Source organism: Chionomys nivalis, chromosome 14 (assembly GCF_950005125.1).
Source record: "Chionomys nivalis chromosome 14, mChiNiv1.1, whole genome shotgun sequence".
Lineage (NCBI taxonomy): Eukaryota > Metazoa > Chordata > Mammalia > Rodentia > Cricetidae > Chionomys > Chionomys nivalis.
The window spans coordinates 12839136-12863673 of NC_080099.1; the positions used below are offsets into that span (position 1 = coordinate 12839136).

The window sequence follows — 24538 nt, forward strand, 5'->3', positions numbered from 1 at the left end:
AGCTAACCACATCCGGCTTAGAACATTCTAATTTAGCCATGCCTGTACTTTTGGGTAGTCCATGGTTTTAATCAACTAAAGCATTTGAAATCTTTTAACAGAAACTGTTGAAACTTCTGCCATGGCCTATCCCTGATATATTGTAACTGTAGTTCAGGCTTTGTAAGCCCGATCCCATTTCTCTCTGGGATTGAAAAGTCTTTTTGGTATGAGCATGTTACAAATGCCTACAAATAAAGGACTCTTGTTGAATGGCATCTTCTGTGTCTCTTTTGGGCAGTACAGATTGGGTAGGGCTCTTGGTGAAGACACATCCCCCTAGTCTTTGGGAGAAGGCAACCTGAATGCATGACCTCTGGTCTAAAGACAGTATGTCCTGGCCCAAAGGTGGTCCAGGTCTATCTGTCTCTCTTACACACACATGTCCAGGTCCATACACACACACGCTCACATTTAAAGCTGAAAGGATACCACTATACCATGATACGGGCCTGAGTACAGTCTAAGGGAGCACACGATGAGTCCACTGAATATCCCAGCCCACACATTTCCAGGTCCCTCCTGAGTACAGAGATGCCACCTCTATCTCGTCCAGGGGTCGGGACCACAACTGAAAATAGAAGAATGGAGACTATCAAGAGATATCCCTGTTGGTTGTTCAAAATTTTATTAACAAAACCAGTTTGTTTAGGGGATGGGAATAGGCAAAGGTGAGTAAACTACGGTCTCACCCCAGCACTGAATATGGAGAGAGACAGACAGACAAGGGACATCAGAGGCCCTTTAATAAGGGCAAATGGAAGCCGGAAAGGAGATGGGCACAGGGACAAAACTAAGGAGTGGTGGAATAACAGATGAACGGAGGAACAGAAAGCTGGCGATGCAGGGCCACTTCCCTAACTGGAAGGCAGGGTTGAGGGGCTCTGGGCTGGTGAAGCTCAGCGGTCAGCACTAGATCGAAGGTCGGTAGTGAGTGGGTCATGTTGAATTGTTTGGTGCAGCATCAGGGCAAGTAATCCTGCTCGGTTGGTCATGGCTGTGCGAACATTCCGTTCCTGCTCAAACAGCTCGTCCAGCTTGTACCACTGCCAAGGAAGTGGAAGGAAGCTTGAGAAGCAGCCCCCGGAGCCCAGGCCGACTGAGGTCACACCCAATATGAAAACCTACCACCCGAACACGCTCCAAGTCCACTTCTGCACGCCGAAGCTTCTCCCAGCAATAATGGCGATTGCACTGGCGCTTGGGCAGGCGGCAGAAGTCACCCGTGAGCTCAAAGACATCACGTACAAGTGGACACCCACAGACCTCATCAGCTGGCACCTGCAGGGACACCAAGGGCAGACGTGAGAGGAGGGATGGAGAATCTGGAGAGTGAAAAGGAGGCAAAAGGGGAGGAACTGGAGATGATTGACAAGAAAGGGAGGAAAGAGAAGCTGACAGGAAAAAAGAGAAGAAGGGAGGTAGAAAGAACAAACGGCTATGAGACACAAGGCAGGGTAGGGTAGGGCAGGGCAGGGCAGGGCAGGACATAGGTAATTGAAGGAAAACCTTACTTTGGGGTCCCGTGAGTGCTCAGGACATAGCACCTGGAGCCGCTTACAGTATGTTTTGCTCTGGGGATTGTAGACATCACAGAAGAGTCGGGTAGCCCTGGTAGAGATTAACAGGAGGGTAGCTGTGAGTAACTCCTTAACCATTTCAAAGTCCCATACCCATTTCCAGCCCCAATTCCACGCTTTATCCCATTTCTAACCCCAGCCGTAACTACCCTTAACTCCACATGGTACCCTTACTCACCCTTCAATGCGTGTGGGGTACATGGACCCAAAGGATGTCTGGCTCTCATACTGGAAAGATAAGCACAAATAAAAGGACTTTGGGTGCCCTCTCAAGATACCACCCAGGCAACAAATCTATGGGCCACCTCGGCCCATGGACATCCCCATACCATCCACTCCCTTAGAATGGCCCCTGACCTTGGCATAGCAACGCTCCATGTGGCGCAAGGCAACGCGTGGGTTGATAGGATGCCCACAGGAGACGCAGAAGATCTGCAGGTCTGTGTCGTCGCTGTCGTTCTCGTTGTTCTGTACAGGACGAGAGGAATGAGGAGGCCAGGCAGGATAAGGTCCCGCGTCCTGCCCAGCTATACGCTCTTTACCTCCTCGTCCTCACGCACAGCCTGCTGCTTAGCTCGAAGAATGATGGCCTCAAGCTCGTGGAACCTGCGTTCCATCTCCTGGAGACGGGTACGGGCACTCTGTTGCTCACGGCGGATGCGTTCAAGGAGCTTCTTGCCATGCTCTTCGGCAATGCAAGGGCTTTGCTGCCACTGCTGGATGCGCTGGGGGAGGATCTCATAGATGCGGCTACAGGAGGCAGTGAAGTACAGGCAGAGAAGCACCAAAAGCAGTAAGTGGGGTGATCGGGACAGTGAACAAACAGATGACGCAGAGGTGCAAGGACGAGAGACTGAATGGTAGGGGAGAGGCCGATGGGGACTGAGTAGTGGGTTAATGTGGCCAGATGGGGATTTGACTGAACTGTAGCTATATGGACGGAAAGCTCTAGTCATGCCTACTCTTCACTTCCTGACTCCCTTCAGGGCCCAGGAAAGACTCACTTGGCTGCCAGCTTCATGCCACAGTCATCTGAACAATACTTGGAACCAGGCTGGGCAGCACGCACACAGCCAGGCCCCAGGCACTGCGGTAGTGATGCAGGGTCCTTGGCATCAGCCCTTTCTGGGTGTTTCCATTTGTCTTTATGCTTCTGCTTCTGTCGATGCCGTTTATATCTCTCCTCCTTCTAAGGGGCAAGACGTGTCATGTCAAGGTGCTTCGGAGGTCAGCCTCAGGCCTTCTTTGCCTCTGCACTCCAGCTTTCTGGCTCTTTCCCCGTCTCCATCCCCACCCCATCTTCTCCCGTGCACACCCAGTTTACCCTCTCCATCACCTTCTTTTCAGACTTCTTCTCGCGACGCTTCACGTGCTTCACTTTGACTGCCCGTTTCCTCAGGGCGGGGTCCATGAAGGGGGACTCTTCTGTGTCACTCATCCAGGGCTGCAAGCAAGGCGTGCTCTGACCACCAGATCAACTCATGACACCACCACCCATTTCCCCCAAGCAGCCTTGTGTGCCCTTTGCCTCCCCCACCACAGGATGCTGCGGCTACTCACTAGGCCGTGGTCATCAAAGGCCCCCGCGCAGAAGTCCTGGTAGAGATCAGGGTCCAGTGCCAGGTCCTCATCTGAAAGGGGCTCCGGTGTGGCTGTAGCCTCTGGTAGCTCCTTAACCACCGATGATAACACCGTCCCCTCATCTTCACGGATACGCCCCAGCTTCTGCGACGGCTGCGGCTGCTGTTGAGTGGGTGGTGGCCGGCGGGGCCTTGGCAGGGCCTCTGAGGGCGTCACCGGCGAGAGCTGCGGGGCAGAATCTCAGGACTGGCCCTGACCGCCCTGCCCGCATGCCCTGCCCCGCCCTGGGGGCTGGACTCACCGAGGAAGGGAAGTACTTGTAGGATTCCTGTGCGCAGGAGGAAGGCCTAGGTCAGCCCCAGGAAAATGGAGGGTCACCCTGTCCTAGCCCCAGCTATTCATCCTAGCCTTGTCTCACCAAATGCAGTTTTAGTCCTCCCCTCACCACAAAGATACGCTCAGGCCTACCTGTTGTGCCCTGCCACGCCTGACCACCTAAAAATATATGGGCCCTGTCAGCTACTTAGGTCATATGTCATCCACCTGAACATGCTGGGACCCTCCCACTCGTCTGGACACAATCAAGCTCCATCCCACCTATACTTGCTCATTTGTAGCTAACACAGCCCTACTTGGGCCTCCCAGCCATGCTCTCCCACATCCTGCCCAGCTCTGTCCATGCTCACCCGTGCCCGCAGCTGACACTGGCGAAGCCGGCACTTCTGCCGGATCTTGTTGGGGCCCCCAAACTTCTTCATGTCACGGCAGAAATCGCAGTGGCCACAATCCTCGGTGCGCCGGCATGCCTCACACTCACCACACATTCGGGCTGACCGTTTGATCTGCTGCTGCTGGTGATGCTAGGAGACAATGCCCGGGGTAGAGATCAGGACCCCGAATGGGGCCCAAAGGAGAACTTCACCCACCCCAACCACTGCAGCCACTTACCTGGCTCGGTGTGGCCACCAAGGGCTGTGGAGAAGATTTGTGGGGCGAAGCAGAGCCCCGAGCAAGCATGGTCCCAACCCCTGTCCCTGACCCTGCCCGGCGCTGCAGGTCTGGATCTGAAGCAGGCCTCTTGCGCCCTCCTCCCTCATCCCGGGGCTCACTGCCGTCCCGCTCACTGCCATCCCGCTCCCGGGACTTTTTGTGCCGATAACGAATCTCCAACTTCGGGTCCTTCTCTGTGTGGCAAAGAGTGAGACCAAAGTGGCTTTGCAGGAGGAATCTGAAGGATCCCAGAACCTCTTTCTCTGCTCCCACCCCACCTACTTGTCTGGCTCATGCTATAGGAGAGAGCTGCCCCTTCCTCCATTATTGCTCGCTTTGGAGCTGGCATTCCAATCCACTAGAGAGCAACGCAATCATTGTCCACAGAGGACACCATGCCTACCCATGATCCCTCCCATTCCGCTCTTCTTCATCTCTTGGAACCCACCTGCCTCCCCTGCCCACGCCAGGCCTCACCTCGGCACTCCCGACAGTACCATTCGCGGATGGCCTTGGCCATCTTCTCAGTGATCCGGATGCAGTCCCCATGGAACCACTCATTGCAGTTATCACAGCCACTGCATGTAACGGAGCAAGTGGTAGAGACGTGAGGGGTGTGCTTCCTCAGTGTCCCCCAACCCTGCCGGGCATGGGCCCACCCGCCGCTCCCTCGCTCACATCATGAAGCAGTTGATGTCCGGTTTGCGGCAGATGCAGTAGATGGGAGCGTTCTCCCCATTCTCAGACTTGCTGTCCTCCCCAGCATCTGGGGGCTCCAGGTCGGAACCATCTCCTTCCTGTGAGACCCACCCCCCAACGATGACTCCCTTACAACTCCACCACGGCTCCCCACAAATTCCCACACCGGGTCTTTGGACTTCCTTCCCCTCGCGGCTTCATCCTCATAGCTCGCCCACCCCTCATCACTCAACCCTGGGCCTCACGACTTTGCTTAGTTCTCAGCAGCACTCTGCTCCAGCCTTCCCATCACGCACCCCGCTGACAAGCAGCATCCTGTCACTCTCCCCGCTCATCACAGACACTTATTACATTGTCCCCTTCGAGAGTTCTACTCGGGTACCACTTAATTTATTCTGCCGTCGCCCCAAACAGGCTTCTCACAAGTCGCTACAACTTAGCTCCTGGACCCCACCCCCGCCTGACGGTTCTCCAGAGAAATACTTATGGCCAAGTGCTTATCTCTCTGACCAAGGAACCTCACGAGAAGGTTTCCCACAAAGCTGCCATCTGGAGGAGTCTCTGCTCAAGTTCCACTACGGACCCCCCACAACGGTTCATCCCGGAACCCGCAGCCGCTTCACCCCAAATCCCACGGCACACCTTCGCCCGTCGGTCCCCAGACTCGGCACACAGCTCCCCAGCAGCCCCAGACGCCTGCCACCAGGCAGCCGCCGCCACCCCCAGCGACCTCCGCCTGGGATCCGCGTCCCGACTGGGGACTCACCATCTCTGCGCTCACGGCGTACCCGCTCCGGACCCCGGGCAGCGACCCGCGGACTCGAGCAAGCCCCGGGGCAGTGTCCGCGGCGGTGGCAGAGGCGCCCACAACCACTTCCGCTCCCGGGCCCGCCTCCGCGGCACCGCACTCTGGTTCCTCACGCCCGGGACGACCGCTGAGCAGAAACAAATAGGATCGCCCACCTAGATCCGCCGCTGTCGCCCAGGCGCCGCCATCTTAACCATTGAGTCCATAAGGTCTCGGCCACCGTACGTTCCGGGAGCGATGGCTGCGCCTAGAACGCGGCGCCTCCGAGCGCGCCGCCACCTTGTCAGTCGAGTCCGTACGGTGGCCGCCAGAGGGCAATATGGCCGCGCTTGCTTCGAGTTTGCGACGCACACGTCGTCAGCTGTTTGTGCCTCCGCAGGCGGACTCCGTGCGTTCCTAGGCAACGGGCGGTAGCTTCCTGATCACGCCTGCCAAAGGGCGTGGCCATCTTGGTCGTTGACTCCGTACACGCCTGCTGCCGCAGACTGGATGATCCTGTCACTGCCTAGATCTGTCTCATTCATTCCTCCATCCAATCATTTTACCCTTCGATGTTTATCTGAAAGACCCTCGGGGAGGACCTTCCCTCAGGAGGAGACCCCTGAACCCAAGGAACAGTCCGAGACCACTGGCTGCAACGGCAAGAGGTTTTTTTTATTGAGCGGTGCACAGGTACCTGCGGGCGCCAGAGTCTCTTTGGAAGACTTGGGGGCGCCCAGGCTGGGCAGGGGGTCTTTTATATGGAAACGGGCGGCAGAAGCAGTCATACAGAAGCAGATGTATGGTTACAGGGATCCCATTGGTCAGTTCGAATGAGGCGATGGGTTCACTTGGGGACAAGCTCCTCGGGGACATGAAGATCTGATAATAGCTGAGTTGGCTCTATCTAGGGCACACGTCGTTTTTCCCAGAACTTTTCGTTCCCCTCCTAGGCCTGATGTCTGACCACAGATATCCTGTTTGGCAGCCTAGGAGTACCGACTTTACCTTGAACTTATACTTGTTTGTGTGAAAGCCTTGCAAAATGGCGTTACAGCAGCTAAGCTGGGGTTTTTCAATCAATGGGATGCCAGGGCTCCACCCAGAGCTCCACAGAAGAATTAAGAGTCATATCGTACCTGCCCAGTTGTTTATCCACTTTTTACCCGTCTTCCCTCATGTTTTTCAGTCAGATCTGAAGGAAAATATCCTTTTATTTTATTTTTATTTTATTTTACTTACTTTTGAGACAGGGTCTATCTAACCCTGGAAGTTCTTCAACTCTCTGTGTAGACCCGGCTGGCCTCGAACTCACACATAACCACCTGCTGTTGTCTCTCAGGTGCTGAGATTAAAGTCATGCACCATCACATCCAGATAGCAAGAAGCACAACTACAGAGGCCAAAAGCAAGGTTAGTCCATTCATGGACTTTCCCAGCCACATCCTGAACCACTGACTTTGCCTTTGTTTCTGTTTTGGTAAATATTGCCTACCATAGGCAAGCTGGGTTCCAAGGCCTGAAGGGTGCTTTTACCTTGGTGTCAGTTGTACTAAGGTCAGGGGCTTGTTACACCCCCAGAGTTCTAGAATAAGAAGCATGTGCTGGGGTACTGACAACTGGAACCAGGGTTTTGGCTTCACATTCCAGACAAGCAGCCTACCAACTGAACTGTGTCCCCAGCTCCTCTGTATCTTTTTTGTTGAACATTTAGAACTAGATAAAACTAGAGGAAAACTATAACTTCCCATCAGATCTGGACTACGTTGGTTGTTGGGCAAATTCAGGTCCTCCGGAATTCTACTCTTACTGGCTAGTTAATTTTAGTTTTGAACTAGCTTTGAAACTATTAGAGTAATAACTAACCCAGAGACTGTCTCCTTCTCACTTATCATAGAGTGTCTATTGAACAAGGACCAGTTAAGAACCTAGTCTATTCTTTTTTTTTTTTTTCAAATATTTATTTATTATGTATACAATATTCTGTCTGTGTGTATGCCTGCAGGCCAGAAGAGGGCACCAGACCTCATTACAGATGGTTGTGAGCCACCATGTGGTTGCCGGGAATTGAACTCAGGACCTTTGGAAGAGCAGGCGGTGCTCTTAACCACTGAGCCATCTCTCCAGCCCCCCTAGTCTATTCTTGATGACCAGTCAAATTGGAACAATACATTTGCTGTGCCTGCTTCGTGCATGTGTGTATGTGTGTGTGTGTGTGTAAAACTAGAATCTTTGTGGCCATTTTTCAGTATTTAATCCAGTGTGGGTGTCCCACACTGACTCAATTCCATCTTGACTTAAATTCAGAAAGTCTAAGCTTGTTCTTGCTCCTCAAGGCCAATGGACAGGATGTTTGGTCAAAGGTATGATCTCTAGATGTCTTGTTCTTCAAGGCCAAAGAGCAGGATTTTGGCCAAAGACATGGTGACGAGATGTTCTGAGAACTAAGGAGGTGCTTGGAATCACCTCAAACAGTTGTAAAGACGTCGTTTGCCCTCCCCTTTCTGCCTTGGCTATAAAAGGAGTATGAGAAATAAGCTCGGGGCTGTGGCAGTATTCACTGAGAGCCCTCCTGATTCTGTCTTCTGTCTCTTCCTTTCTTAATCCTCCCTTCCCTATTCAGGTACTGTACCACAGGTCAGCTGGCCCCCAACAATCTGGTCAATTAAATTGATGTTTTCTGGGCCACTCTCCTTACTGTGCATAGATGGATTTTTCTGTTCATCATACCAGTCCCAAATCACTACAGTGGGGCTTCTTATCGATTGTGAAAGCTTGGCTGATAGCTCAGGCCTATTACTAATTAGCTCTTATAACTTAGTCCATTGTTATTAATTCATGTGCTTCTCCAAGGCTTGTTTACCTCATCTACGTACTACCCATCTTTCTTTGTGTGTATCTCATGGTATCTTTGCTCTTCTTCCCAGTCTCCTCTCTGCCTGGAAATCCTGCCTAGCTATTGGCTGTTCAGCTTTTTATTAAATCAATCACAGTGACATGTCTTTACACAGTGTAATCAAACATCTCACAACATGTGGGCTTGAATAAACTCTTTTATGCACACCATTGTATGAGACTCTGAGTTTTAAGGTGACAGAAAATTTTCAAATGACATTCTAAATAGAACCACAACAAATGTTAGCATGGGTTCATGCTTATTCCTGACTGACCCATGGAGTGGTTGAGTTAGGTAGCTTCACTGTGCCCTCCCTTACAGCTATGACAACTGTTGTGGGTGTTACCCTACAGTTACAACTAAATTAAATCTGTCAGTAAAGATGTTTCCACATTTATACTGTGGGTAGTATCACTGATGATTATAGTCTGATTTTTCTTTCAGCTGCCAGCTCACAAATATGACATGAAGAATTATTAATTATGAAAGCTAGGCCTAAAGCTTAGGCTTGTTTATAAGTAGCTCTTATAACAAATTAACCCATTTATATTAGTATGTTCTCTCACACACCACACATCCTGTTTCCTCCGTGTCTCCTCTAGTTTCTCCCACATGCCTAGATTTCTCCTCCTCCTTCCTCTCTTTGCCTAGAAGTCCTGCCTATACCTGCTGCCTGGCTATTGGCCATTTAGCTTTTTATCACACTAATCACAGCAATATGTTGTTGTTGTTGAACTTTTCCGTCTAAGACTGCAGATCAGCTCTGCCCCACCATCCACTCCCCAAATAACCATCAGAAACTTAATATTAATTATAAATGCTTAGCCAATAGCTTAGGCTTGTTTTTAGCTATCTCTTATAACTTAAATTAATCCATTTTTATTAATCTGTGTGCTGCCCTGAGACTTGTTTACCTCCTGTACAAACTTCCTAACCTGCTCACTCTGTGTCTCAAGGCGTCTCCAGAGACTCCGCTCTTCTTCTCCCCAGCATTCCTAGTCTGATTCTCCCACTTACCTCATCCTGCCTAGCCATCGGCCAATCAGCTTTTTATTAACAATGAGAGCAACACATCTTCACAGTATACAGAAGAATTATTCCACAACATTCTACCTTCACACAGTGTAGAAATATCCCACAACAGGGGACTTTATTGAACAATTGCTATCTTTAACTCAAGATTAAGTGAAGTATGAAAGCAGAAAGCAGGGTCATTTTCTAAAAGGAAAGGCAATCTTTGACAGAAATATAAAAAGATAAGTGCTCCTTCTGTGGAAAGGTTATGAAACATTTATTTGAAACACTAATGGGCTATATAATTCAACTCCACTCCAATGGTATTGTTGTTATTATTGTTTTGTTTTAAATGCCACTTTAGCAGTATGAGATTTTAATGCAGCCTACATGAGGGCTATCCCACATAAGACCTACTAAGATTTCAGCTGTTCTTCTAAATACTTCAAGTCTCTATCCAGGTCAGATCAAAATAATAGTAGCCCCAATTTTATTGAAATACACCATTTTGAAACAAAACACAAAAAAGGGCAAATCAAAATGCTTCTATAACCATAAACTCAATGCAATTTGTGAGCTCTATTTGTGTTCCACTAATAAACATTTATTTCAATCTTGAGAATTGCAAGTTGTCCAGACTCATCTTCCTTGTCTAGTAATTCAAAGACAAATCCCAAAAGATAAATAAAGAAAACTATAGGAATTAACACCCTTTAAATTAGTTTTAAATATGTTGAAAGTTGAGAAGGTATTTAAAGATGTTTAACTCCAAGTAAGAAAACATTATCTGAAGGACTATTCTAATGGCAAGTAAAATGCTGGATTACCTCTGAAGCATCCCAGTTTTCCTGCTTAGAAGACTTTTCTTTCTTTCTTTCTTTCTTTCTTTCTTTCTTTCTTTCTTTCTTTCTTTTCTTTCTTTCTCTTTCTTCCCTCCCTCCCTCCCTCCCTTCCTCCCTCCCTCCCTCCCTTCCTCCCTCCCTCCCTCCCTCCCTCCCTTCTTTCTTCCTTCCTTCCTTCGTTTCGAGATTCTCTTACACGTTGAATTGTGGGAGAGGTGGGTCAGCAGTCATGACTGCTTCTTGTTCTTACAGAGGACTCCAGTTGTACTTCCAGCACCCCGTAGGTCACAAAGCCAGCCCCTAAGATGGCACCCTAGAATGGCTACCCAACCTTAGCCAGGGCTGATGGCCATGAGGAAACAGAAACCTAACACCCAGCATTCCTTGGAAACCCCATGTCTTACTTGGGGTTTTTATTGCAGCAACATAATACTGTGGTCAAAAAGCAAGTTGGGGAGGAAAGGGTTTATTGGGCTTTCACTTCCACATTGTAGTGCATCACTAAAGGAAGTCAGGGCAGGAGGCTGGAGGCAGGAGCTGATACAGAGGCCATGGAGGATGCTGCCTACTGGTACTGTCCTCATAGCTTACTCAGCCACTTTTTATAGAACTCCAGACCACCAGCCCAGGGTAGCACCACCTACCATGATGGTCCTCTCCCATCGATCATTAATTAAGAAACTGCCTCATTGTTTTATCTTTGGCTCAGTGGCTGTGCCTTAACCTACTGCCATTTCAGCCAGCAATTGTAACTCTGCAGTTACCGGCCTGCTTCTTTGACCGCAGCCTGGCCACTTGGGCCGCCGTCTGGTGGGACTCCTGTTGCTGCAGGCACTGGTTCTGCTACTTCTGCTAAACATGACTTTAACTAAATTTAGATCATTATATTTATAAATAAGACTTGATGTTCAAAGGCTGGTGTGACAACCTGTCAGCTCAGAGAGTGAAAAGCCTGTTTGCAACTACTTTTAAAGACAATCAGCAACAAAAAAGAGAGAAGTATAAACTTGCAAATTTTGCAAAATAATCCTAACTGCCGCGCTTGCATCCTGACCACAGTACCCTGTTCTGATCACCCTCAGGAAGCATCTGGTGCCCAGACTGAGACAGATAAAGTTTGTGGGCAATATCAACGTTTTTATGGTATTTCTGGGAAATTTAAGGGAACTGACAATTGTGGCCCAGGTCTGATCTAATATGCTTATGTTATGTCCAATCATTTTGTACCCCATACCCATTATGCTAATGTTGTGGTTTTTTTGCCTATAAAAACTTGCTGGAATTGCTGTTCGGGGTTACTCTGCCTCTTCGGAGACTAGAGACACCCGGTCACGTGATCGTTAATAAACCCTCTTGCTTCTTGCATCTGCTGGATTGGTTAATTGAGTCGTGGGGCTTCTCCTTCTTGGGCCTGCACCCAGTGGGTGAGGGTCTTTCAAGTGTTTGAGTAGCAACTAACTCTGTCTCCTTGCTGGTGTCTCCAAAAGAAAGTGTCCTTCTGATCTGTCAAGCAAAAAAAGTCATGCCTCTACAAATCCTTCCCTACTACTTCCTGTGTCTATCTCGTGGATGCCCTCTGATGCTCTATGATTACTTTCTGCCAACTAGTTGCTAACTCAGCCTCCTGACCCAATGTTAATTTTATTTAATTAACACAAATGCAAAATCAGAGTTCATGGTGTGACTGAATATCCTCAACAATGCTGTACAGCTGGGTCTTAGAGAGGCATTTTCTCAATTAAGTTCCCCTTCTTTCAGATGACTATACCTTGTGTCAAGTTGTCATGAAACTTCCTAGGACACCCTGGGTCTCAGGGATCTTATTTATTGGATAACTGATGTTTCCTCGTTCCTCCCTAAAGGGAATTCTGTCACAGGCCAAAGGATATCTACTACCCATAACCTGGCTTGGTTGGGTCAGGAAGAGACCCAGCAGGCTCAGCTCAGGGACCCTGATCTACCCAAGACAGGAAAAATCTCCTGAGAGGAGGGACCTGCCCTTAAGTTATTAGAGACACTATAAAACCCACTTGTTTCCCCCTTCTGGGCTGCTGTCCTCTCTGCTTCACAGGAGTGTCTGTCAGATATGCTAGGCTTGTAGGCCAGAGTTGGATGCCCCAACATTACAGAGTAACTTTGGGTGACTGTCCAGCCAGCCTGATGTCTCTGTTCTCCTGACTCCCACATCGTATACGTTTGTCAGTTGGATAGTATACTCACATGTCCCTTAGGATCTGTTTTTCTTTTTTTATTCCTGCTCCTCAAATTTAATAATTGTCATTGCTGTTTTCAAAATCCCCGATCCTTTCTTCAAGCTGCAGCTTCCAGGAAAATACCTTAAAGGTGCTTGAGGAGAGTCTCTCACCCCCAGCTCATCCCATCGCTTGGGAGAAAGGCTTGACGACAGGCAAGGTTGTCTTGCAAGAATGTCAAGAACTTGGGCATTTGATGACTGTGGCGCTAGTATCCCGGCCCTGGAACGCTTTCTCCCTTTTCTCAGCAGGGAATATGAAGTAGCACATTTCCTAATGCCGTTTCATGTATGCTTACTAGGATTTTATTGACCATTCTCTCTCCCCACCCGCGCCTCAATCCTTTTCACTTTTATATCATAAACGTTTGCAATTTTTTTTTTTTTGGGTTTTCCTTTTTTTTTTTTTTTCTTTTTTTTTTTTTTGTTTTTCGAGACAGGGTTTCTCTGTGGTTTTGGAGCCTGTCCTGGAGCTAGCTCTTGTAGACCAGGCTGGTCTCGAACTCACAGAGATCCGCCTGCCTCTGCCTCCCAAGTGCTGGGATTAAAGGCGTGCGCCACCACCGCCCGGCTTTTTTTGGGTTTTTCGAGGCAGGGTTTCTCTGTGGTTTTGGAGCCTGTCCTGGAACTAGCTCTTGTAGACCAGGCTGGTCTCGAACTCACAGAGATCCGCCTGCCTCTGCCTCCCGAGTGCTGGGATTAAAGGCGTGCGCCACCACCGCCCGGCGCGTTTGCAATTTTTAAAATGGCGTTTGTATTTCCCTTTATAGAGTAGCTAATCCCCATAAAGGGAGAATCTTCAAGCTCACCAATTTGGCTGCTTTTTGGAATCGTACGGGAGTATTTTAAAAACATGCTCTAAGTGCCTGAACTCAGAATTTCCGTACGGTCACTGCTGTTTGTAGAAGCGTCCCTTAACGAACTCTGCCGCAGATTTCCGAGACCCACTGAGTCACTCATTTTATAGCAAACGCTAGGCAGCTGGCTGTGCTGTGGTCGTGGAGGATGATGAATAAATTCGCCTGTGAGCGCCGGGGCTCAAAAAGGGACCTTTCCGCGCTAGAAGTGAGCCAATCCAATCCCAGCTCCGCCTCCGGGCCCCGCCTCCCTCTTGACCTCGCCCGGGCCCCGCCTCTTGACCCCGCCTCCAGGCCCGCCCAGACGCTGTGGTGTTGGGCGGAAACTCGTTTGCCAACAGAGTCTGCGCAGTTGAGGGATGCGCTTGCGCGCTTGCCGGGCGCTAAGGCTGCCGGGCAGTTTGAATTTTAGTTCTGTAAGCAACGTTTAGGGTTCGGCGTTTTGGCAGTAGACCGGTGCATTCACGCCCCAGCCGCAGCGAAGCGTCTTTGCTCTCAGACCCTGCGAGGTCCCTGGCCCCGAAGCCGCCGGAGGCATCGTTTAGCAGGTGGGGGAACCGGGCGGCGCGGAGAGAAGGCTTCCCTCTTCTCCGACTTCGGTTTCCAGCCAGGCGCGGCCATCCGGGATCTGCACAAAATCGTAAACGTTATGAGATCTCTTTTACGATTTTGTGCTTGGTAACTGCCTTGCACGGTTCTCCAACATAAACGTGACAATGTCGTGTCGTGATGTCCAAAGACTCGCCACGCCTGCTCAGACCGGCATCTTTTCACCTATCCTTGCAAGGACTTTTCGCTCCATCTTACACCCAAAATATGAGACCTCGACTCCCCGAAAATGATGGTAGCTCTGGTTTAATGTATCTAGACGACCAGCAGGAGCCTTCAAGACATGTTACCATTGTGTGTTTGTTAGACGCTGAATGTTTGTAGAATTGAGAAAAAAAAAAGCCCTCAAATTGTGTTCTTTCAAAGCAATGTTGTTTACTATTTTTAGGTTTTGAAAGTGAACGGAATTTTGGCTTTATGTAACTTTCTTTTAAAAAGCGTTTCTGTATGTTTTATTCAGCTGCTTGGAGGATGGCCTCAGATCTAGAACAGCTATGCTCTTACGTTAATGAGAAGATTGACAATATTAAGAAAATTCTGTCGATAAGAAATCTTGGTAAGCAAAATCAACTCACTGCTTTGGGGAACACACAGTGCATCTTGATTATTGTCCTCTCGTGAGTGTCTCTTAGTAAGGTAATTTTAGATTTCCAATAGTGATTTTTCAAAACGCTCCAGTGTCATTGTTTCAAATAATGCAGAGGCAACGTTAAGTAATGGGGAATATTTAACTTTACTAACATTTTTCTTAAATATAGGTCCAATAATTAGATTCGAAGCGTCTTTGGTTCTAGAGCTGAAAGGACCTACCTACTACCCCAAGAGAGAGACAAAAACAAACCAACCAACCAAACTGGTGCTCTGTCTTCTGGAAAGACTGGAGTTTTTGCTGTAGTTTGTGATGTGGATTGATAGTTTAAGGTTTTAATTTTCTTTGAAATAATGAAATTCTGTTGAATATCCCTCCTAGATATTTGGTGTTTTCAGTACTTATTTGAGAACGTCTAAAAAAGGAACCTGTTTATTTTGTGGTTAATGGTTCACATTCTATAGAAAGTTAAATCAAAAACATCTGAACTCAACATAGCAAGTCCTCTCATTTTATACTCAAGGAGACCAAGACTCAGAAGAGGCTTGCCCAAGTCATCTATCTTCTGAACACTCGGGGGAGGGGGAATGATGGTTCTCAGTCTGAATTCCCTCTTTACGTCTTTCCGCCTGTATAACCTCTTTTCCGCATTTATTGAAAAAAATTTGGTCAGTCATTGCAGCACACACCTTTGATTCCAACACTTGGGAGTCAGAGACAAACGCAGGTGATCTCTGAGAATTTGAGGCCAACTTGGTCTACTGAGTGAGCTCCAGGACAGCCAGAACTATATAGTGAAACATTGCTCAAAACAAAAAGAAAAGAAAGAAATTGGATTTTTAATGGTTAGTTTTCTTTAGATTCTCTTTATGAGGGCTGGATTAGGTTGGATAAACATAATTTGGGGGTCTATAAAGTTGGATTCAGACAACCCCACCAAAGTCTGGCAGGAGTAGGGGAGACTACTAGACCGTTGTCATTAGTAAATGAGAAGAATATTTGTTGCCACCACCTGTTTAATAAAGTCTAGTCGCTCCTCCCACTGACTGCCATAGCTTACCAGATACCTAACATCAAGTGTGTACTTGCTGAGCTGCTTGTGTTACTAAAGTGTAAATGTCTAATGTTTTTTTTTTCCTTTGAGATAGTGGTGGTCAGGACAGATACTATATCCAGCCAGTTAACTCATCTTTCTAAAATTATTCTTAGTACAAACATCAGTACCCTTTTAACATTAACTTATCAGACCCAGGTTGTCAATCACAGTCCTTGGGAGGCGGAGGCGGGCAGATTTCTGAGTTCAAGGCCAACCTGGTCTACATAGTGAGTTCTAGGGAAGCCAGGGCTGTGTAGTGAGGCCTCATCTCAACAAAACAAAACAAAAAACCTTGAAATTAACTTAGCTCATTTTGGTGGTTATGAATTGAGTGCCAGATAGTGTCTGCATTGCAAAGCTAGAATGGCGCTGGTCCTCACAGAGTTAGTAGCTGGCATTTGACAAGAGTTTTGTTAATTCCCAGATGCAATGCTAAGTCTTCCTTGTCCTCTCATGTAGTCGTCTTTGCAGCAACCCCTGTAACAGTTGTTGCTCTCTCGGACTTCAGGCCAGGAGCATCGCTAGTTCCCTTTGTCTCCACACAGTCTATAGATATGGATGGTAATGTTCCTCACTTCTTTGTGTTTCCTTGTCTGGTCGTTTGAAGCACATATAAAAATTCCTTCTTTTTTTTTTTTTTGTGATAATGTCTCTCTATGTAGTCCTGGAACTCTGTAGACCAGCCTGGCCTTGAATTCACAGTCATCCTCCTGCCTCTGCCTCCGCCTTGCCTCCTGAGTGCTGGGAGTAAAAGAGTGCCCAGTCATACCAGACTGGCACTACAGCTTTTAAAGTTACTCTTAAAATAACATTTTTGTCTTTGTTTTCAGGAGTTGCTTTTCTGCTTCCACTGTGATCAAAACCAGGTTGTTAGTTAGGCTTGGCAGCAGATTACATCACCTACTGAGTAACCTTGCTTATTCTACATCACTTCCTAATTGTAGGGAAGAAGGAACTTCAGGTTTTCCAATCCCTTTCAAATCCGAGTCCAGAGAGGTGCTAGGTACACGAAGTGTAAACACCCTGTTTATAAAAATGTCTTGTCTTTGTTTCTCCCAGGCACCCAGTCTGTGTTTTTGTTGTTGTTTCTATCTCTGATTGAAGGTTTTGAGTCCTGGGGATGGTGTGAATATGAATTCCAAACTTGTATTACAAATTCCCGGAGACTCTGCCCCTTTATATAAATAAATGCACTGGAAGGGCAGTATAACATGAGTTTATCTCCCTGTCACTTTTAAGTTTTTCGGGTTACACTTTAATCATATGTCCTCTGAAGCAGGGTAACAGCCTCACTTGAGATTTTTCATTTCTAACACTCTGTGGTTTGAGGTCTCAAAGTCATTGGCTCTTATCCATAGTAAAGTCAAGGGTGGGCGGTCACTGAGACAAAAAGCCTCCTCTCTAACATTCCTCCACATGTAATGACTGGGATTGTTGTCTCCTCTGCTCACACACCCTACTTGGTGTCTGTGAGTCCCACCTAATGTCATCCCAAGAAGAATGACCTCTCCCTCGTGAATGCTTATATACAGGTGTTCATTATTTCCAGATGTTTTGTTATATTTAGTGGGTTTGCCAGAAATAAAAGCAGCAGGAAGCATGTTGTACTTGCCTCTCTCTTCTTCCTCTTCCTTACTGCTTTGAAATGAAAGTTAGACCAGGTCTGGTGGCATACACCTGTAAGACCTGCATTGTACAAGCTGAGGCAGGAGGATTTAAATTTGAGGTCAGACTGGGTTACTGCATAGCAAGAACCTGTCATTTAACAACAAAACAAGACAGAGGAGGTTTAAAGTTACCTATGGAGAGCTGGGTGGTGGTGGCGCACGCCTTTAATCCCAGCAGTTGGGAGGCAGAGGCAGGCGGATCTCTGTGAGTTTGAGGCCAACCTGGTCTACAAGAACTAGTTCCAGGCCAGGCTCCAAAGCAACACAGAGGAACCCTGTCTTGAAACACCCCCCTCCCAAAAAAAGTTATCTATGGAGACAGGTCTCAGGATGTCCTTCCCAACGCAAATGTTTTTCTAAAGCATAACTGTCCATCCCAAGTTTACTTGGCACTTGCCTGTTTTGGTTTTACATACACTTTCTTTTCCATTTTCTCTTTCTTTATAACAGGCCAAGAACCTGCCTTGAAGACCACCTTAAGTAAAGTAGGAGATGAGATCATTACAATAAATGAACTTCTAAATAAATTTGAATTGGAAATTCAGTATCAAGAACAAACCAACAGGTCACTTAAGGTAATGCCTTCCTAACTGGAAAGCAGAAAGCATAGACACAAACTCCTTAATCACCAGTTTTTTTGTTTGTTGTTGTTTTTTGGGGTTGTTTTTTTTGTTTGTTTGTTTGAGACAGGGTTTCCCTATAGCTTTGTAGACCAGGCTGCAGGCTGTCCTCGAACTCACAGAGATCTGCCTGTCTGCCTCTTGAGTGCTGGGATTAAAGGAGTGTACAACCTCCGCCTGACCAGGTCATTTTTAAGGATCCTTTGTTTGTTAAGTTCTTGGCTTTGTAAATTAGTCTATAAAGTAACATTTGTGTTCTCAGTATAAAGGAGTTTCAGAGTGGCAACACTCTCTTTATGGCCAATAGCATAAACTTACTAAAAGGAAAGTTTCTGAAGAATATTTGTAGGTAGGTTTAATGTAGACAGATGATGCCCTACTAGAATGCTGAGTGGAGAAGACCTGCCCTGAGAGAGAAAGGTCCCTACCTTGGTACTCTGCCATGCTGGAAAACCACTTCACCTCATTTAAAGGATAAAGGGAGACTGGTTCTTAGCTGCTTTCCGATGTTTGTTTCTATAAAGTACAAGGTCTGCTCGTTAAAGGAAAGCTTGACCTCACGTGCACTTGTGTTATAAGTGAGACTTCTAGCTGACTTCAGCCGTGCAGAGTGCTTGTGTGCTTTCCTGATGAGGAAAACAACCGGCGCCCTCACCGCGTCGTGCTGGCACCACTGTAGTGCCCAGGGAGGGTGGGTGAGCCTGCAGCTTCACGGTCTGGACTCATCAGCTCTAGGCACGGGCATACTTATGCTTATGCTAATCCCCAGTCGAAAGTAAAACGTGGCCGTGAGCATAATTTAGTTCTTGGAAAGAAAATGCCATAGACTCAGAGTGGAAAACAGTGTTGGTCTATCAGTGTCCTCCTGTCCAGGAACATGCCGAGTGTATACTACATGTGTGTGTACAGTGTGTATATATATATTCCCACACACTATACACACACTTACACATACACACTGAAACACTCACACCAAACAAAATCCCTAAACTTAAAGCTCAGAAACTAAAAGCATATGAACGCCTCCCATCTGGGTTGACCATGGTCCCTCTGGTGCTGTTTCATAGGCAGCACTGGGAACGTGTGCTAACTCAGTAAGAGCAATTTGCTAGGTTGAGAAACATCATTATTTCATCTGTTTCTTGGTTGCTTCCCAAGGTTAAAGTGTTTGGGAAAGACTTAAACTTACTCGATCTCGTGATTCTAATGTGATTGATTATAGTGCTTGTTCTCTGAAAAAAAAAATCCAATAGGGAAAAGTATCATGTAGAAACAGCGCTAGAAGTTACAGGTCTCCCCTCTCCCACCCCCCTTTTTTACCTGTGTTGGGATCCAGCCCAGGGCCTTGTACTGGGTAGGCAAGTGCACTAGCTACACCCGGCCCTGAAGCTCATCATTGTTATTTTGTTGTTCATCTGAGTTGCTGGATTTGTGCTTTCTCATTGCATTCTGTGTGTTCAGCCCTTACCAGGGCTGTGAGCATACAGTCTTGTGAATGCACACACATCACACACGTAGAGGAGGAAGTCTTGTTCACAAGTGTTTTTAACACTTAGGAGCTCTGTGACTCTCTTGAAGGCGATTTCAAAGCTGTGGAGCATCTCAGAGAACACATTCCTTCCTATCTGCCTCAGGTGACAGCCGCCGAGAGCTTGTAAGTATATTCTGACTCTTGCTGTCTTCCACAAATACCTCAGTCTTTCTGCCACGTACTTGACTATTTTGTCAGTGATCATTCAGGTTTTGTCTCTGGCGATAGAAACCACACTTCCCCTGTCTCCTCCAGTTTCCTCATTCTGCACCTCTGAGGAAAACGACCCCTTTCCCAAGGCAAGGCTCCCTTGCACACTCTTCCACTTCCCTCCCCCATTCTTAGACTTTTAAGCTTTGACCAGAACGTTCTTTGCTGTGAGAGTTGGGTGATTAGTAGCATCACTATCTCCTTCCACCAGATACCAGTCTCACGCCTCTACCAAGTGGACAGTGAAGGTCTCTGGACATCACCAAGGTTTTGACCTCTGTGTAGTATCTCCATTGACCCTTGCAAATCAGAAAAACCTCTGCCTTTAGGGTAAGCTAAGCTCAGGGAATCCTGAAAAACATCTGGAGAAGAAACCATCAGCTTTACACTGCTGTTTTTCCAGAGGCCCTTATGCCTGGCTTTTAGCTACCACTGCCCTGCCCTCATGAAAACAACAGCTTGAAAGTTGCAGGGAGACAAGTTGGTCCTTAGCTCCGTGTCTGTTCCTCGCTCACCCAGCTGTGTCCCTGCTGCCCTGTGCATCCGTGGCTGGCATCCTCAGCTGTGGCTGCCCCCTTTCCCTCCTCCCTCCCATAAGTGGTGGCTCCTGTGTGCTTGCCTGACTCCAGCTGTCAGTGCTCTGAAACATCCAGGTCTGCTCTTGATGTCTAGTTCTGCCATTCTAGTGGCCTGCTGGAAATCTGCTCTCTCTCAAACTTTGTGCATCCAAGGCTGAACTCAGTGATTCTTTTGTTATCCATGTATCCAAACCCTTTGTGTTTTTGGCCTCAGCAGGGCCTTCTGTCTTCACTGTTTCTTGTTCTCTTAGCTCCCAGCTGTCCAGTATGTCTTGGGTTTTTGTGTCTTTTCTTCCTTGTTCATATTGCCTGGCTCTGAATAAGATCCTCTATCATTTTTTTTTGTCTTTGTATGTAAGAGTTTCTGTGTCATGCCTGACCCCCATCTCTCCAAGCCTGACATCAAAATTGTGTTTCTAAAAGGTGCTTTCAGTGCATACAAACATTCCATGACTAATTTAATTTTTGAAGTGTATCATATATAGAAAAGTGATTGTAGTAGTATATGTAAAAATTGAAGAATAGTTGGTATCCATGTATGTACGAGCTAAATTCAGAACAGTGTATTACCAGTACCATAAAACACTTCTGATGCAGACCCTCCCTCTGTAGAGGTAATGGCTGTTCTAGCCTTGAAAATGCTTAGGATTTCCCTGCAAGAAGAGAAGACTGTCTGGGAAAGTCATGAGTGAATGTTAGGGAAAAGAGGCCTTGTGGTTATTTGTCGGGGATGTAGAGTGGGCTGGACATTGGCTATCCAGAGGAATGTGGCCGGCAGAACAGAATTGTAGCCCAGCTTCTGCTATCCAGGTCAGGTCAAAGCAGTTTTGAAAGGTTGATGATGTTTTCAGTCGATACGGTGAGCTGGTGCAGGGGTCATCAACACATTCTTAGCACATGATTAGGAGGAGAAAGTCGAGGAAAGAATCAGGTATAGGGACAAGTCAGCTAGTTTAACGGTGGAGATCATGTTAGCGTTCACCAAAGAATGCGCCATCACTGTTGGATTTATTGGAATTCCTACCATAATTCTACTACACAGCTAAGGTAGTATTTCAGATTTTATGGACAGCCCACAACAACCAATCATGCTTGCTGTGCTCTGGGTCTGGTCCCCTTTTCTTGTTTCTGTGTTGGATCTACAGATTTCTGATCTGGTGTCTTTCTTGGAACATTTCGGCCATTGTGGGAGCAGCTGTCTCTTTCGTCTTGGCAGTTGACCCCAGCCTATTTCTAGACTTCATTTACCAGAACGAGGCTGCAGTGGGTAGCGACTAGTAGAACTAACAGAAGACACTGGGATGGACGGAAGATGCCGCTGCTTCCCGGTGCACAGCTAGGGAAGTGGGAGAGAAGCTGTTTGGAGTTAGCGCAGCTTTACGTATGTGACTTTGAGAAGCAAACGGGACTACTGGTGTGTATATTCTGTGCACGACATGTCTTGAGTATATAAATGAAAATAGTCATACTCTGAAGATTTAGGAATTTAATTTTCAAAATTCCTCCCACAATTTAGATCTTTATAACCAAGGGGTAGTGCTAGGAAGAAGACATTGGTTATGAAATATTAAACCAGGGTATGTCACACATTTGTAGTGCCCCCCCCCGATTAAAAAAAAAGTGTGGTGTGCGGCTTGATTCTAACGATTACCTGTGTATGTCCATCTCTGTTCTGTAGGGTTAACAGAGCTGATCCGGATCCTACAGAGCCAGTCAGTGCTGAGGAACCTGTCCCGGCAAAGAAGCCTCCCAAAGAACAGAGAGTAATTAAGGAAATGCAATTTGTAACGACTGATGAATTCAGTGGTGTTCCTGCGTAAGTACTGAGCATAAATTCTAATGTTCACTACTATTAATCAACATACATGATTGTTTAAGTCATAAAGCTTGATTGCATGAATTGTAACATGTAATGTTGAAACAAAAAGGCCAGGAAGTGTTTGCTTGTGACAGGGTCTTACTATGTAGCCCTGGCTGGTTTAGAACACATTATATAGACCAAGCTGGCCTTGAACTCACAGAGATCCACTGCCTGTCCTCCTAAGCACTGAGGTTAAGGGCATGTGCCACTACGCCCTTGTATTGTGTCACTTTGTGGTTTGGTGCCTGCCACTTTTCTTGCAGACAGTCCAGCATTTTAGGACCATTCACTGTTTGCAGGAATACTATCATTGGGGGAGGGAGAAATGTAACTACATTATCATCTCAAAGGAAAAGTGTAAGTGGCGATTTCTAAAGAATAACTGTATACGTGGGAACACTCAGCCCCCAACAGGGTGTCTCGGTCAGATCCCTCTCCTGGGGGCTCAGGGAACCCTATTGAAGAGGAGGTAGAAAGAGTGTGAGAGCCAGAGGGGATGGAAGACACCAAGGAATCAAGGCCTCTAAATCAGCATGCTGAAAGCACATTGAACTCACAAACTGAGGCAGCACTCACAGGGCCTGCACGGGTCTGCACCAGGTCCTCTGTGTATAAATTATCCAGTTTAGTGTTTTATGGGATCCCCGAGTGTGCAAATGAGTAGATCTCTGATTCTTGTGCCTTTTCTTTTCCTTCCGTTTCTGTCCATTTCCAATGTGCTACGTTTTTGTTTTACCTTATTTTTATTGTTTAAAAAAGTAGTAGAAGTAAATATTTAAATATATGATAAAGAAAATATAAATATAAAATATAAAAAGAATAATCATATACTTTTCTAAAAAACCAGGTACATGAAATCCCGTTTGACATATTGTCAAATTAATGATGTTATTAAAGAAATTAATAAGGCAGTGGTTAGTAAATACAAGATTATGCATCAACCAAAAGCATCTATGACTTCCGTGAAGAGAAATCACTACCAAAGATTTATTAATGAAGAAACGAAGGACACAAAAGGTAAAGTGGAATCTATGAGGGAGGGCATGTTTGGAGGAGGACAAGCCTGGAATTCTAGGAAATGATGCATCTAGAGAGTTGTTCGTCCCCAGCCAAGCTGACACATCACTGTGTGCTGGACAGCTCTTAGCTTTAGTCCTCTTTAGTCCTTTTGACCCATTTTGCAGACTAGACAAAGAGTCCTCAGCTCACCCAAGGTCTTCTAGTTAAATGATGGACTTGCTGTGGTTTCCTTTCTGTTTACCATCTCTGCAGAATGTCTCTGAAGTGAGCTGTTAAGGCACACCAGCGCTGCCCTTGACAGTAGCGCTCCCCTGAAGAAATGCGGCAGCGATGTCAGTTTGCCTCAGTTGCTGGGGCATTGTTTTAGCAGGAATACCCTTTTCCGCTGTTTTTATTTGGAGAGGGACAGTAAGAAGGACTCAGCCGTTCACAAGGTGCTTTCATACAAACGTCTGTGAGAATGGGACTCGTGGGAGTTAGAACCCGGTGTTTCTTTTTCCAGGTCGTTATTTCTTCGTGGAAGCTGACCTAAAGGACTTCACGAATTTGAAAACCGACAAGAGGTTATACGCTATCTTGAACATCCTGCGGCATTGCCAGAGACTATCAGAGGTTCGAGGAGGAGGACTCACTCGCTATGTCCTAACCTGAGGCTTTTGCAGGCTCGGGACTGAGTGGCAGTAGGGTATAGAGAATAGTCTTGGCATTTCATGTGTAATGTCTTTAAGCTTCCATTTTCTGGTCTTGTTTCTTACAGAAACAAAAATTTATTTGAATAAAGCTTATGTATTTTCAAAGTCTACTGCCTGTAGGGACGGGGATAAAGCTGGGACTCACAGCAAGTGCATAAGCCAAAGTCAGAACAATATATCTGATCTCATATGTGGAACCTAGGTTGAAATTACATGTGTGAAGTGCAGATCATGACAGAAAGGAGATCTTTAGAAGTGAGGGGAGGGAGAAACAGAAGATAATGGGGTGGTGTGATAGGAGAACAGAAGGGAGGGTTATCTGGGAGCCACCAAGGGGAGTGGGCAGCAAGCACAGGAAAGGGCCGGCGGGGGGGGGGTTAGAATAAAGTATAATGTCACACAGGGTGTGAAGATGTAGTCATTCATGGGACTCATTTCTTTGTACGCTAACTTTAAATTAATTAAAAAAAAAAAAACCCTGCCATGTCCAGCCTCTGTATGGGGTACGCAATGAAAAGTCCATCTAGTG

At 46.9% G+C, this 24538-nt stretch overlaps 2 protein-coding genes across 4 annotated transcripts; one reads left to right on the forward strand and one right to left on the reverse strand.

Moving 5' to 3' along the window:
• Positions 1–657: 657 nt before the first annotated feature.
• Positions 658–5986, reverse strand: Cxxc1 (CXXC finger protein 1). Its single transcript, XM_057788625.1, has 15 exons — positions 5656–5986; positions 4869–4987; positions 4668–4768; positions 4149–4384; positions 3887–4060; positions 3502–3528; positions 3180–3425; positions 2956–3063; positions 2624–2808; positions 2162–2369; positions 1977–2087; positions 1798–1847; positions 1554–1650; positions 1168–1320; positions 658–1085 (listed from the first exon to the last, which is right to left on the reverse strand). Exons 1-15 carry the CDS (start codon positions 5656–5658, stop codon positions 939–941), a joined length of 1965 nt encoding a protein of 654 aa, XP_057644608.1. The 5' UTR covers positions 5659–5986; the 3' UTR covers positions 658–938.
• Positions 5987–6176: 190 nt separating this feature from the next.
• Ska1 (spindle and kinetochore associated complex subunit 1) lies at positions 6177–24245 on the forward strand. 3 transcript variants are annotated; one of them, XM_057788879.1, is made up of 7 exons: positions 6177–6369; positions 14606–14701; positions 17948–18072; positions 19674–19771; positions 22115–22252; positions 23145–23314; positions 23820–24245. In XM_057788879.1, the coding sequence occupies exons 2-7, from the start codon at positions 14617–14619 to the stop codon at positions 23966–23968; spliced, it is 765 nt and encodes a 254-aa protein (XP_057644862.1). In that variant the 5' UTR covers positions 6177–6369; positions 14606–14616; the 3' UTR covers positions 23969–24245. The 3 variants fall into 3 exon arrangements, with proteins under 3 accessions (XP_057644862.1, XP_057644861.1, XP_057644863.1); XM_057788878.1 differs by lacking the exon at positions 6177–6369 and adding an exon at positions 13961–14084; XM_057788880.1 differs by lacking the exons at positions 6177–6369; positions 17948–18072 and adding an exon at positions 13961–14084 and having other exon boundaries at positions 19696–19771.
• Positions 24246–24538: the final 293 nt, after the last annotated feature.

Excerpts from the sequence above, each read along its gene's own strand:
- Ska1 (XM_057788879.1), top strand. The coding sequence starts at position 14,617 with ATGGCCTCAGATCTAGAACAGCTATGCTCTTACGTTAATGAGAAGATT. Across the intron at positions 19,772-22,114 it reads GTGACAGCCGCCGAGAGCTT|GGTTAACAGAGCTGATCCGG; the intron begins GTAAGTATATTC and ends TCTGTTCTGTAG. Across the intron at positions 22,253-23,144 it reads GAATTCAGTGGTGTTCCTGC|GTACATGAAATCCCGTTTGA; the intron begins GTAAGTACTGAG and ends CTAAAAAACCAG.
- Cxxc1 (XM_057788625.1), bottom strand. Across the intron at positions 4,385-4,667 it reads GTACTGTCGGGAGTGCCGAG|AGAAGGACCCGAAGTTGGAG; the intron begins GTGAGGCCTGGC and ends TTTGCCACACAG. Across the intron at positions 2,809-2,955 it reads AGAAGAAGTCTGAAAAGAAG|AAGGAGGAGAGATATAAACG; the intron begins GTGATGGAGAGG and ends CTTGCCCCTTAG.